General features: G+C 42.2%; 1 protein-coding gene across 1 annotated transcript in view; it reads left to right on the top strand.

Moving 5' to 3' along the window:
* The window catches only part of MID2 (midline 2), a 258,997-nt gene that overhangs the window by 239,619 nt on the left and 4,019 nt on the right, over window positions 1-15,359 (top strand). The window contains exon 9 of the mRNA XM_070759822.1: window positions 8,616-8,823. Coding sequence (XP_070615923.1) covers window positions 8,616-8,823 — 208 coding nt within the window. The remainder of the gene's footprint in view (window positions 1-8,615; window positions 8,824-15,359) is intronic.

Raw genomic sequence — 15,359 nt, 5'->3', positions numbered from 1 at the left:
TATTTATTAGAGTTGTATGCTGCCTCTCTCCGAAGACTCGGAGCTCAGACGATAGATGATAGAGATAGATAGATAGATAGATAGATAGATAGATAGATAGATAGATAAATAAATAGGAAGAAAGATAGAGAGAAAGAAAGAAAGAAAGAAAGAAAGAAAGAAAGATAGATAGACAGACAGACAGACAGACAGACAGACAGATAGACAGACAGACAGATAATAGATAGATAGATAATAGATAGATAGACAGACAGACAGACAGACAGACAGACAGATAGATAGATAGATAGATAATAGACAGAGAGACAGACAGACAGAGAGACAGACAGACAGACAGACGGACGGACAGACAGAAAGACAGATAGATAATAGATAGACAGACAGACAGGATAGACAGACAGACAGACAGACAGACAGACAGAAAGACAGATAGATAATAGATAGACAGGCAGGCAGACAGACAGGATTTCTTCCAGTTCTATTATTCTGTGCCAAATCTATCAAGACTTGTCTTCTTTTCACAGCAATAGCTGTTCAGATGCTCTGGGAAATTCATGCCTGAACTATGCCTCTGTTGACTGTCCCCCCGGCATACGGACGAATGGCCCCATTGAGTTATTGCAATTTATGGCCATTAATGCTTGCCGTGTGGTTGCTTGCAAATTATTTAATTACAACCGACACAAATTCTTCCCCCGCTTCCCTTCTTGCTTCTTTCATTGTGTGAAATAAATCATGGCCGGCCATGTATTTGGAAGGGATTGTTCTGCACAAAATAAAATACTGGCAGCGTCCAGCTTTTTGTAAGTGGAAGCACAAAGCGAATACAGCTGGCTACGTCTGTTGACAATGGGCTGATCATCCAGTATAGGTGGAGCTCTTGCCTCACAATCAGGAGGTTGTGAGTTTGATCCTAGGTAGAGGCAGATGTAGGGATTCCTGCTTGCCAGGAGGTTGGACTAGATGACCTGCAAGGTCCCTTCCAACTCTGTTGTTGTTGTTGTTGTTGTTGTTGTTGTTGTTGTTATTATTATTATTATTATTATTATTATTATTGAAATATAGAACATTGATGGCAGAAAAAGACCTCATGGTCCATCTGTTTATCCCAGGCATGTTTAAATTTAGTTACTGTGGATTGATCAACCACGTCTGCTGGAAATTTGTTCCAAGCAAACCACTACCACTACTACTACTACTACTACTACTACTACTACTACTACTACTACTTCTTCTTCTTCTTCTTCTTCTTCTTCTTCTTCTTCTCCTCCTCCTCCTCCTTTTCCTCCTCCTCCTCCTCTTCTTCTTCTTCTTCTTCCTCTTCCTCTTCTTCTTCCTCCTCTTCTTCTCCTTCTCCTCCTCCTGTTGTTGTTGTTGCTTTTATTTGATTACAGATGGTAAACCAGGTTTCTGTTAATCTGTTAGTAACAGGCATAGAATTGGCTTTCAAAGATGTCTTGACGCCCACAATTAGCTAATTGACAGTGGATTTCAGTTCTCTGTCCTTCCTTCTATCAACGATGCAAAGATTCTTGAGAAAACCTAACAACACCTCTAAGAATTCCTTGCACAGATTATAGATCTATCTGGATTTTGGTGTTTCAATAGAGCTTGCGCCGTTGATGCAGTTAAGGAGCATCAGAGGATAATGGACAGCTTAGAGGAGCAGGAGAGGATCTACCTGGGCAACTTCAATTTTTCTCAATCTTGGGAATCATGCGCTGAAATGCAATGAAGGTTGCATTTCATTGCCATTTCGTTGTCGGCATGGAACAAAACTGATTTTCAGCTTTTGATTGTTGTCTGCAACCGTATCAGGAGAAGGCCCTTGAATCCAAGATTGGGAAGCTACGAGGGCATGCTTTCCTATAAATTGTAATAACGGTGGATTTGTTGTGAGGAAAGACTGGTGTTGGCTGTGGCTGTGGGGAGAAGGCAATGATGGGCTGCCAAAAATTTTATTGCCACACTGTGGGCATGGCTTATTTTGGGGGTGTGGCTTGATGATCATGTGACTGGGTAGGAGTGGCTTGCCAGCCATGTGACTAGGTGGGAGTGGCTTGACAATCATGTGACCGGATTGGGGGCTTAAAGGTCATGTGACTAGGTGGGAGTGGCTTACTGACCAACATACGTTTTTAAATAGGTGCTTGGACTCTTTTTCAGTTGATCAAGTCACATTATTTGAATAGCCACAAAAAGGACAAATGACAGACAGCATTATTTGTTGAGGAGCACAGTAACATTTTCAGGTTTTGTACTGAAGTCACAAGATTCAGTATGATAACAGATTAGGCAAGTAGCTCAGGTTTCTTTCATTGCTATAAAAATTCAGTTCTAGATAGTGATTAAAATGATTTAAGCGTTTATAGGTAAAAATACACTATATAATTATTTCCTATTTTAAAAGTAATTATTATTATTATTATTAATATTAATAATAATAATATTAATTAGATTTGTATGCCGCCCCTCTCCGTAGAATCGGGGTGGCTCACAACAGTGATAAAAATAATACATAATGACAAATCTAATAATTAGAATCTAAAATAACAATAGTACATTTAAAAAATCTAAAAAGCAAGGAACCCCAATATAAAAAACATACATACAGTCATTTAATGCACATGGAGGGTGGGGGCAGTTCTAATCCCTGGAGGGAGCTGATTCCAGAGGGTCGGAGCCACCACAGAGAAGGCTCTTCCCCTGGGTCTCGCCAGACGACATTGTTTAGTCGACAGGACCCGGAGAAGACCAACTCTGTGGGACCTAACCAGCCGCTTGGATTCGTGCGGCAGAAGGCGGTCTCGCAGATATCCTGGTCCGGTACCATAAAGGGCTTTATAGGTAATGACCAACACTTTGAATTGTGACCGGAAACTGATCGGCAACCAATGCAGACTGCGGAGTGTTGGAGTAACATGGGTATACTTAGGGAAGCCCATGATTGCTCTCGCAGCTGCATTCTGCACGATCTGACGTTTCCGAACACTCTTCAAAGGCAGCCCCATGTAGAAAGCGTTACAGTAGTCGAACCTCAAGTGATGAGGGCATGAGTGACTGTGAGCAGTGACTCCTGGTCCAAATAGGGCCGCAACTGGTGCACCAGGCGAACCTGGGCAAACACCCCCCTCGCCACTAAGGTACTAGAGAAGGAAGGACAATAAAACTATTAAGTATTCAATAAATAGTGCATAAATGTACTACCCCACTGTGTTCTCCCCATCCCATAGGGGCAGCAGCCCATCATTGAGAGAAGGACTCTGAGAAATGGAACCTTATTCTTGTAAGAAATAAGAAATGTAACAAGAGCAGTGGCACAGTATAACCAAAATGTATTTTCTGCTGCTCTCTTCTCATAAATAGAACCTGTTTATGCTTAGAGAGGATATGATTGTGCTGCGAGAGTATGAGAAACGGACATGCATTAGATAGAGGAAGCGTGCAGGTGTCCAAAATGATGTAAAGTCCTAGGGAATTTCCAAGCTGGAAATCACCAGGATAGAATGCCAAGGTGTTACATAAATTGGGGGTGAGCAATAGGATGGGAGGAGTAAGATTGTTACTTGCCAAAGACATGATTTCTTCTTATTTATTTATTTCTTATTTATTAGATTTGTATGCCGCCCCTCTCCGAAGACTCGGGGCGGCTCACAACAATAGCAAAAACAATGTCAAAGAACAAATCTAATATTAAAAAGAAACCCATATAAAACCCCTCATTTAAAAGCAAACAACACATACATACCAATCATAAAATATAAAAACCTAGGGCGATATGGGTGGGTCTTGAGTAATTTAGGGTGGGAGCAGTTCTAATCTCTGGGGGGAGTTGATTCCAGAGGGCTGGGGCCTCCACAGAGAAGGCTCTTCCCCTGGGGCCCGCCAAACGACATTGTTTTGTCGACGGGACCCGGAGAAGGCCAACTCTGTGGGACCTTATCGGCCGCTGGGATTCGTGTGGTAGCAGGCGGTTCCGGAGATTGTTCTGTCAGGCTCTCTGGTACACTCCTCCCAAAAATTCATAGGTACAAATTTCAGACACACACACACGTTTGAAAATTCAAAACAATGTTCTTTATAATGAAAATTCACATAAACTAAGCCCTCTTTTGGTATAGCAAAGAGCACTGGTCTCCAAACAAACAGGTAATTTGTACAAGTCCCTTATCAGTTCTGTGATACTTAGCTTGCAGCTGTGAGGCAATTCACAGTCCTTCTTCTTTCACAAAGTGAAACACACTTTGCTCTGGTTTAGTTTCAAAGCGGGGAAAAAGCAGCACACAAAAGGTCAAAGTCAGCAAGGCAGGCATGAAACACAATGATCAGGTAATCCTCTACAATGGCCAAACCCACAGGCTGCTATTTATAGCAGCCTCACTAATTACCACAGCCCCACCCAACCACAGGTGGCCTCATTTTCTTTGATAATAATCTCTCAGTTGTTGTTGCCTATGCATCGCTCTCCTCATGCGTGGCTGTATCATTAACTCTTGTTCTGAATCCAAGGAGGAGCTAGATAATTGATCTCCTTCTGAGCTGTCTGCCACACTCTCCTCCTCCCTGTCACTCATGTCTTCTTGGTCAGAGGAGCCTTCATCAGCAGATTCCACCGGGGGCAAAACAGGTCTGCAGCATGTGGATGTCTCCCCCACATCCACAGTCCTTGGGGCAGGAGCTGGGCCAGAGCTAACCACAACAGAGGTACTCTGGTCCAGTGTTGTGTAGGGCTTTAAAGGTCATAACCTTTGGTATTCATATGCTGTACTCAAATGATGCTGCTGCCTCTTTTGATTCGGAGACCTCATAATTCTCCGTTCATTTGGGGTCCCTTTGCAAAAGAAACAAAATAATCTGTTTTTTATTGTTCCTTCTGACTCCTGTTGATTTCCTTGGTGTATTTTTCTTACAAAAGCTGAACAATATACTGATATTTTCTGCACCTCTACCAGGTTATTATACCAGCATTTAAGTGGTGTTAGCTTTCCCCTACAGTATGCCTGAAAAAAAAAATCACTTTAATGCGAACAGAGAATAAAGGCTGCACAGAATTAGATTTTTGTTATTGTCTTTCCTGCAAGATCTTATTCTTCCATCTCTGCCTCTTCAAAGCATCACCTGGGTTGTCTTTGAGCTGATCTAGAATTACAAGGCATAATAGTTAATTGGGAAATTAAACCCAGTTTCCAGTGGGACCATTTCTGCTGAAATCTCAAAAGGCTTGCTTGCAGAGTTTAAGTTCCTTTTAATTGAATGTTGCAAGTTTAGAAACACGTCCTTAGGAAAAACTGGTGACTTCAGAAATACAAATCTTGGTGTCAGCCCAAAGTGGGATTCACATAATTTACCAATCGATTTACCCAGCATTGAAAATGTGAATGCACAAAATTGGAAGTTAAATAGAATACCAACAGAAAGGGAAGTACTAAGGAAGATTATGGATTGTGCTGAAGTGAATAGGCTTACTATGAAAATTAAGGTTAAAGAAGGTTTGCAATTTTATAAAATCTGGAGGAAATTTTATGAATAGAATGAAAATAAAATAGATAAAATAAGTAATCATTTTGAAAGTAATGTAGATGAAATAGAAATGTGATTGTAGTTGACAAAAAGAGAAAGGGAAGTAGCATTAGATAATTATGTAACACAGACTTAGAGGAGTTTAAGATTTAAGGTTAGAATTGGAAAAAAAATGTGTTTTCTCTCTTTTTTTTCTTCTTTTAAACTAAAACAAATTTCTTTTAAATAACATTATTTTTCTTTTTTATAAATTTTCACTCTTACTAGCTTAGTTGTTAGATAGATGGAGTAAATATTGTTGAAATGTATTAAGGATGTTTTATATAAGAAGATATAGTTAAGCATTGATGTTATGTATGAGTGGTCTAGCACATGGCAACTCCAAATCTCAACTAGCAAATGCTCTGTTCTACACATTGGGAAGAAGAATCTGAATTCCAAATACGAACTGAATAATCAAATTATCACAGATAATCCCCACTGGGTTAAAGACCTTGGTATACTAATAACAAAAGATTTAAGTGCCAAAGCCCACTGCAACAACATAGCCAAGAAGGCTTCCAGACTTGTAAACCTAATCCTACGTAGCTTCTGCTCTGGCAATCTCACACTGCTTACCAGAGCTTACAAAACTTTTGCCAGACCCATCCTCAAATACAGCTCATCTGTTTGGAACCCATATCGCATCTCAGACATTAAGACCCTTGAAAATGTCCAAAGATACTTCACCAGAAGAACCCTTCACTCTTCCACTCGAAATAGAATACCCTACGAGACTAGACTTTCAATCCTGGGCCCAGAAAGCTTAGAACTAAGACGCCTTAAACAAGATCTAAGTATTGCCCACAAGATCATATGCTGCAACGTCCTGCCTGTCAGTGACTACTTCTGCTTCAACCACAACAACACAAGAGCACACAACAGATTTAAACTTAATATTAACTACTCCAAACTTGACTGTAAAAAATATGACTTCAGTAACCGAGTTGTCGAAGCGTGGAACTCATTCCATAGTGTCATCCCCAAACCCCCAACACTTTACCCTTAGATTATCTATGGTTGACCTATCCAGATTCCTAAGAGGTCAGTAAGGGGCAAGTACAAGTGCACTAGAGTGCCTTCCATCCCCTGTCCTATTGCTCTCCTATATCTCCTATTCCTTTCTTCTATTGCTATATCTCTTCTATTCTTTCATTGATATGTTCTATTACTATAACTTCTTTTCTATTATCTCTTAAATATATTTTACTATGAGTATCTCCTCTATAACCTTCATCATGTATTTTACTATGTGTATATAGATATATACCCACTAAAATCCTCATTGTGTATTGGACAAAATAAATAAATAAATAAATAAATAAATAAAAATAAATACCTATGTATGTTAAATATTGATGACATAAATCCCAGGTCATAAATTGAGGATTGTTTGTAAAATAGTTTTCTCCTAATGCCAAACTGATCATTGACGTACCCTTTCATAACTCTGATTTTTTGTTGTTGGAAATGACTATTTATTTATTTATTTATTTTATTTATTTCTTGTCCAATATACAATACATATGAAGGGGAATAGACATTAAGTAATATATATAATGATAGAAAGTAAGAAAGAAGAGAGGTTGGAGGAAAGGAGAGAAAATGTATGATATATGAGATAAGGAAAGACGATTGGACAGGGGATGATAGGCACATCAGTGCACTTATGTACGCCCCTTACTGGCCTCTTAGGAACTTGGAGAGGTCAATCGTGGAGAGTCTAAGGGAGAAATGTTTGGGGCTGGGGGCTGACACCACTGAATCTGGCAATGAGTTCCACGCTTCGACAACTCGATTGTTAAAGTCATATTTTTTACAGTCAAGTTTGGAGCGGTTGATGTTAAGTTTGAATCTGTTGCGTGCTCTTGTGTTGTTGCTGTTGAAGCTGAAGTAGTCATTGACCGGAAGGACGTTGCAGCATATGATCTTGTGGGCAATACTTAAATCGTGTTTTAGGCGTCGCAGTTCTAAGTTTTCAAGATCCAGGATAGTTAGTCTATTTTCGTAAGGTATTCTGTTACGAGTGGAGGAGTGAAGGGCTCTTCTGGTGAAGTACCTTTGGATGTTTTCAAGAGTGTTTATGTCTGAGATGTGGTGTGGGTTCCAGACAGATGAGCTGTATTCGAGAATGGGTCTGGCATAGGTTTTGTAGGCTCTAGTCAGTAGTGAGAGATTGCCAGAGCAGAAGCTACGTAGGATCAGGTTAACAACTCTGGAAGTCTTCTTGGGGATATTGTTGCAATGGGCTTTTCTCTCATCCGGACTATTTATTTATTTTTAATTATTATTATTTAATTCTTTGTCCAATATACAATACATATGAAAGAGAATAGGCAATAAGTAATATATATAAAGATAGGAAGTAAAAAGAAGAGAAGTAGATAGGAAGAGAATATGTATAGAGGAGAGAATATATAAGATAAAAGGGATAAGGAAAGACAATTGGACAGGGGACTATAGGCACATGAATGCCCCTTACTGGCCTCTTAGGAACCTGGAGAGGTCAATCGTGGAGAGTCTAAGGGAGAAATGTTGGGGGTTAGGGGTTGACACTATTGAGTCCGGTAATGAGTTCCACGCTTCGACAACTCGATTGTTAAAGTCATATTTTTTACAGTCAAGTTTGGAGCGATTAATATTGAGTTTGAATCTGTTGCGTGCTCTTGTGTTGTTGCTGTTGAAGCTGAAGTAGTCGTTGATCGGAAGGCTATACTCCTGATGAGAGAAAATAAGAATCAGGAAACTTCCTTCCCTCTAATGCTCATTTAAACCTCTTCTCTTTTGCCTGCAGAAGAATAGTTAACATGGAATTTGTCCAACTGGTGTCGAGAGCCCAATTCTCAATGCTTATTTATGTAACTCCTATTTCTGTATGTGTTCGGTTGGTTTAATTATTACTGTTATTGTTAAGAAACCAGGCTCCTTTACAAAATTGGGAGGGAAAATGACAAATCATTGCACAAGAAGCTGGGAAACTTTTTTTTGGGGGGGGGGCAAAATAAAATGATTTGGATTGGGTTGACTTCCAATCTTTGCTTTCTGTATTCCCGCAGGCCAGCCTTTCAAATTGGACCCTAAAATGGCTCACAAGAAGTTGAAGATCTCCAACGATGGACTTCAGATGGAGAAAGATGAAAGCTCCTTGAAAAAGAGTCACACCCCCGAGAGGTTCAGTGGAACAGGTTGCTACGGGGTGACGGGCAATGTCTTCATTGACAGCGGATGCCATTACTGGGAGGTAACTCTAGGAACCTCCACCTGGTAAGTGTTCTGGTCAAGCTGACAGCGACTCCAAAAACTCTCTTTTCAAGGCTTTGATTTTCAAACTAGTAAATCTTTATCTCTCTTCTCACACTGGAAAGATGCCCTTCATGGCATCGGACCAGAATATCTCTGGGATCGCCTTCTGCCGCACGAATCCCAGCAACCGGTTAGGTCCCACAGAGTTGGCCTTCTCCGGGTCCCGTCGACTAAGCAATGTCGTTTGGCGGGACCCAGGAGAAGAGCCTTCTCTGTGGCGGCCCCGACCCTCTGGAACCAGCTCCCCCCAGATATCAGAGTTGCCCCCACCCTCCTTGCCTTTCGCAAGCTCCTTAAAACCCACCTCTGTCGTCAGGCATGGGGGAATGGAAATTCCCTTCCCCCTAGGCTTATAGAATTTATACATGGTATGCTTGTATGAGTGGTTCTTTAAATTGGGTTTTTTAAAGATTATTTTTAATATTAGATTTGCTTACATTGTCTTTTTATATTGTTGTTAGCTGCCCCGAGTCTTCGGAGAGGGGCGGCATACAAATCAATCAATCAATCAAAGAAAGAAAGAAAGAAAGAAAGAAAGAAAGAAAGAAAGAAAGAAAGAAAGAAAGATCATCATGGTTACAATACTGCTATGCAAAGGCACAGTCCAAGTCCGACGAGCTGAGTTTGCAAAGCTATAAATCCTTTCTAATGAGCAAAGGAGAAACTCCTTGCTAGCGGCTGACCTCTGAGTCATTTCAAGTCTAAATTTCCACACTTTATCATAATTATATCAAAAGCTTACTTCTTGGAAGCGAGGAATGCCGGCCATGTTTCAACACGCAGTTTGACCGAAAGAGGCTTCGTTTCCGATACCTTTCAGGAAATGACGCATTGGTTGATCCACACAGTTCTAAATTGCAGATTCAAAACTTTTCCCCAAACATCTCCTCCCTACTTTTTGAGAATTTCCTAAATCTCGGATTCACCCAGGGGCTGTCAGCTAGCCCTCTCCACTCTTTCAAGTTGAACTCCTTTCCCTGTTAATGTCTAACTCATTTTCACCTATGCCCAGTAATGGGCAGCCAAAATTTTTACTGTGGGTGTGGCTTATTTTATGGGTGTGGCTTAATGGTCATGTGACTGGGTAGGAGTGACTAGCCGGCCATGTGACCAGGTGGCAGTGGCTTGAACAATCATCATCGTTCAAGTGAACTGTTAAGTCCTTGACTTACAACCTCACCAGTATCACTCGCTGGGGTGACAATTTGCTTTGTGTTTCCCGCGCTCTCCTTCCTGGGTCGTCACCCTGCCTCAGGCTGGGTAGTTAGGAGAACAGGTCCAGCCAGAAGCATAAATGCTGCCAGCGTCACTTCCATCCACGCCTTCTGCTTGCACTTCATTTGGGAGGTGACCACCTTCCTTCCTTCCTTCCTTCCTCTCTCTCTCTCTCTCCTTCCTTCCTTCCTTCCTTCCTATCTATCTATCTATCTATCATCAATCTTTCTTTCGTTCCTTCTTTGTACCTACCTACTTACCTATATTCTTTCTATCTATCTATCTATCTATCTATCTATCTATCTATCTATCTATCTATCTATCCATCTATCTATCTCTTTCCTTCCTTCTTTGTATCTGTCTGTCTGTCTGTCTGTCTGTCTATCTATCTATCTATCCATCTATCCATCTAATTATCCATTTCTCTCTCTCTCTCTCTCCCCCCCCCCCCCCTCTCTCTCATAAAATCTCCATTCCCTCCCCACTCCAGGGGAAGGATATTGCAAAATCCCCATTTCTTCCCCATCACCTGAGACTGGGGAGGCAGGGAATAGATGGGAGAGGGGACAGTCAGAGGTGGGTTCTCCAAACTACTCAAAATTTCCGCTACCGGTTCTCCAGATCTGGTCAGAAGAACCCGCTGAATCCCACCTCTGCAGGCTCCCTCCCTCTCCTCATCCCCTTCCGAAACTCGTGTTTCTCTGAGAACCCTTTCCCATTCAGCCTCTTCCACTGGAGGGCTTCATTTAAAAATACGCACCGGCAGCCGGAACGCCGCACACAGGCTGTGTGTACTCTTCCCGAGGTTCGTGAGCAATGCACCCACTCGCTCCGCGCTGCAGGGAAAGAAGGGCAGGAATAATTGAGCTGGGCCATGGCTGCGATTCAAAGCGGTCCTCGGGCGTGTGTCACACAGAAATGCACTGATCAAAGGCACAGCGGGGACCTGCGGCTTTCGGTGATTGCGATTGAAATGTCATCGGCCCCCATCTCCTTCTGCGCGCAGTAGCAGCGGCAGCTCGGGTTGCCCTTCTCGAAGCCACCCTCCATTCTTCCTTTGTCTTCCTCCCACAAAGCCCATGGACCTCGCTTTGAAGGGAAGGCGGTTTTGGGAGGCTGCGGAGTTGGGAAGTTATTTCAAATCAGCTGTCTATGAACACACTTGATCGGCTCCTGGGGGCCTTTCATTATGTTTTCGCCGTGTTATTAGCGAAGTCTCTTTCGATGGAAGAGCAGCATGGCCGATCAAAGGTTGAGCTGCTTGGCAAAGCAAAGCAAAGCTTAGCAAGGACTTGATAAACACGGAACTTTTACTACATGCCGAGAAGTGGTAACTCCATTTTTTTTTTTGCAGGAAGCTTATTTAAAAAACAAAACAAAACAGGCTTTTGGGATTCTTTTGGACATTCAGGGCTTGAAATTCTCCTGTTACTGTAGTAATAGTTGTAACTATTGTTGTTGGACCAGGGTGGTGCAGTAGTTAGAGTGCAGCACTGCAGGCTATTTCATCTAACTGCTAGCTGTAGTTCAGTAGTTCAAATCTCAACACGGGCTCAAGGTTGACTCAGCCTTCCATCCGTCCGAGGTGGGTAAAATGAGGACCCACATTTTGGGGGGTAATAGGCTGATTCTGTAAACTGCTTACAGAGGGCTGTAAAAGCACTATAAAGCGGTATATAAGTCTAAATGCTATTGCCATTGTATTTGTATTTGTATTTATTGCATTTGTATGCCGCCCCTCTCCGGAGACTCGGGGTGGTTAACAGCAATAATAAGACAGTGTATAGTAACAATCCAATACTAAAAATGATTAAAAACCCATTAATATAAAAAACCAAACATACATACAGACATACCATGCATAAAATTGTAAAGGCCTAGGGGGAAAGAGCATCTCAATTCCCCCATGCCTGGTGGCAGAGGTGGATTTTAAGTAGCTTATGAAAGGCAAGGAGGGTGGGGGCAATTCTAATCTCTGGGGGGAGTTGGTTCCAGAGGGCCGGGGCCGCCACAGAGAAGGCTCTTCCCCTGGGTCCAGCCAAACGGCATTGTTTAGTTGACGGGACCCGGAGAAGGCCCACTCTGTGGGACCTAACTGGTCGCTGGGATTCGTGCAGCAGAAGGCGGTCCCTGAGATAATCTGGTCCGGTGCCATGAAGGGCTTTATAGGTCATAACCAACACTTTGAATTGTGACCGGAAGCTGATCGGCAACCAATGCAGACTGCGGAGTGTTGGTGTAACATGGGCATATTTGGGAAAGCCCATGATTGCTCTCGCAGCTGCATTCTGCATGATCTGAAGTTTCCAAACACTTTTCAGAGGTAGCCCCATGTAGAGAGCGTTACAGTAGTCGAGCCTCAAGGTGATGAGGGCATGAGTGACTGTGAGCAGTGACTCCCGGTCCAGATAGGGTCGCAACTGGTGCACCAGGCAGACCTGCGTGAACGCCTGGTGCACCTGAAAGGTGTTTCTCTAATGTGAGCTGTCAGGAATCATTAAAAATAATGCAACTAATTATTACTATGACTGTTGTAATTGTTGTCACAGTAGTCGTACAATAATACAACTATTGCTGGAATTATAAATTATAACTACCTGCTACAACTAGTTGTAACAGGTAGTCCTCGATTTACAACCACAATTGAGCCCACAATTTTGGTTGCTAAGCAAGATAGATGTTAAGTGAATTCTGCCCCATTTTACGATCTTTCTCACCACAGTTGTTAAGTGAATCACTGCAATTGTTAAGTTACTATCATAATTGTTGAGTGAAACTGGCTTTCCCCATTGACTGTTTGTCCGAAGGTCGCAAAATGGGATCATTTGACCCTGGGAGACTGCCTAAATACGAGTTATTTGCCGGAATTTGATCATGTGACTGTGGGGAATGCCGCAACGGTCATACGTGTGAAAAATGGTCATCAGTTACTTTGTTCAATGCTTTGCAACTTTGAACGATCTTTAAATGGATGGATGCGTCTCAAGAACGCCCTGTATTATATATATAAAACAAGCCTTGACCAAGCTACAAATTTGTCAATATAAGCAAGGAGACAGCGTTTCCTAATAAGCAACATAATAGAATGCCCAAGGGAAAAAATATATGGAAGGATGAAAGAGAAAGCAAGTCTAGATGTCACTAAGTATTGTACCCTATGATTCTTGACAAACGTATCTTTTCACTGAGAGCATATACACCAGGACAAATTCCTTGTGTGTCCAATCACACTTGGCCAATAAAGAATTACTGTATATTCTATTGTATCCTGTTCTATTCTATTCTATCCTGTTCTATCCTGTCCTATCCTATCCTATCCTAGCCTAGCCTAGCCTAGCCTAGCCTAGCCTATCTTATCCTATCTTATCCTATCCTATCCTATCCTATCCTAGCCTAGCCTAGCCTAGCCTATCTTATCCTATCCGATCCTATCCTATCCTATCCTATCCTAGCCTAGCCTAGCCTAGCCTAGCCAAGCCTAGCCTATCTTATCCTATCCTATCCTATCCTAGCCTAGCCTAGCCTAGCCTAGCCTAGCCTAGCCTAGCCTAGCCTAGCCCAGCTTAGCCTAGCCTAGCCTAGCCTAGCCTCGCCTAGCCTCGCCTAGTCTAGTCTAGTTTATAGCATTAGCATTAGCATTAGCATTTAGTAATAGCATTTAGACATAGTGCTTTTGCAGCTCTCTCTAAGTGGTTTACAGAATCAGCCTCTTGCCCCGAACAATCTGGGTCCTCATTTGACCCACCTCAGAAGGACGGAAGGCTGAGTCAACCTTGAGCCGGTGGTGAGATTTGAACTGCTGAACTACAGCTAGCAGTTAGCTGAAGTAGCCTGCAGTGCTGCACTCTAACCACTGCACCACCCTGGCTCTATTCTATTCTATTCTATTCCATTCTATTCTATTCATGTGAATCATTATTTTGAGCAGCTGGAATCAAAAGCAGGTCAAATAAACAAATGGTGAATAGCTAGTTGATTGATTGAGTAGAGTCCAAAGCGTCTGGCTTCTCTGCTGTGATGATCAATATACTGTAATCATGTTGGCCCGGTTTCTCCCTGCAGAACAATTGCAATTAGATAACCAAGAGCGGTATTGGAAAGCTGATATCTTTACACAAGGAGAGTTGCACCCATGTGCATTTAGTACATTTCAGAGTAGGCTTTTTTTCCCCTCTGATTGAAGACTTGCCCCTTGAGAACTGCCTTGTAAATTTGTATTTTCTGGTAAGATTCTTCACATGGACAAGGACTCCAGTTCCTTGATATAATGTTGGCAATGTAAATTCTGTTATATGTACTTTAAACCAGTGTTTCCCAACCTTGGCAACTTGAAGATATCTGGACTTCAACTCCCAGAATTTCCCAGCCAGCGAAGTCCAAATATCTTCAAGTTGCCAAGGTTGGGAAACACTGCTCTAAACAAACATCTTATGGCAGTAACATAATCTGGAACTCACCCCTGGTTGAACGCCCCTGTTATAGACTCTCTGTTATAGAAATACGACTCTTTTCAGCTTCACCTGATGTATGCGGTAGATGAGAAAAGTGGGAGGAGCTTCTGTGCCGGGCCCGGATGGGAGGGGTGTCTGTAAAGAAAGACCCAACTCACCAAGGCCAGAGCTAAAGAGGGTGAAATACACCATCATAACAGCTGGACTGTGAAATAGGGAGAGCACACTCCACCATTCCCCCATCATTTGCATTTGACGCAGCATGAAATTAAGAATTCTACACACCTGCTTTAACAACAACTAGAGGTTGATGGGCATAGCTGGACAATTACTTTTTTGCGATGGGGAGAATTCTCTGTCCTCCTTCCCTCCCTCCCACCCCACATCCTTACCCACAAATACACACAGACACACCTCTAGCTCTGTATGTGCATACACTACTCCTCTTCACTTTTTGTCTGTTCATAGAAACATAGAAGATTGACGGCAGAAAAAGACCTCGTGGTCCATCTAGTCTGCCCGTATACTATTTCCTGTATTTTATCTTAGGATGGATATATGTTTATCCCAGGCATGTTTCAATTCAGTTACTGTGGATTTACCATCCATGTCTGCTGGAAGTTTGTTCCAAGCATCTACTACTCTTTCAGTCAAATAATATTTTCTCACGTTGCTTCTGATCTTTCCCCCAACTGTCCTCAGATTGTGCCCCCTTGTTCTTGTGTTCACTTTCCTATTAAAATCACTTCTCTCTTGAACCTTATTTAACCCTTTGACATCTTTAAATGTTTCGATCATGCCCCCCCTTTCCCTTCTGTCATCCAGACCAGT

Source organism: Erythrolamprus reginae, chromosome 8 (genome assembly GCF_031021105.1).
Source record: "Erythrolamprus reginae isolate rEryReg1 chromosome 8, rEryReg1.hap1, whole genome shotgun sequence".
Taxonomy (NCBI): Eukaryota; Metazoa; Chordata; class Lepidosauria; order Squamata; family Dipsadidae; genus Erythrolamprus; species Erythrolamprus reginae.
This window is presented reverse-complemented; position numbering and strand designations above follow the sequence as displayed.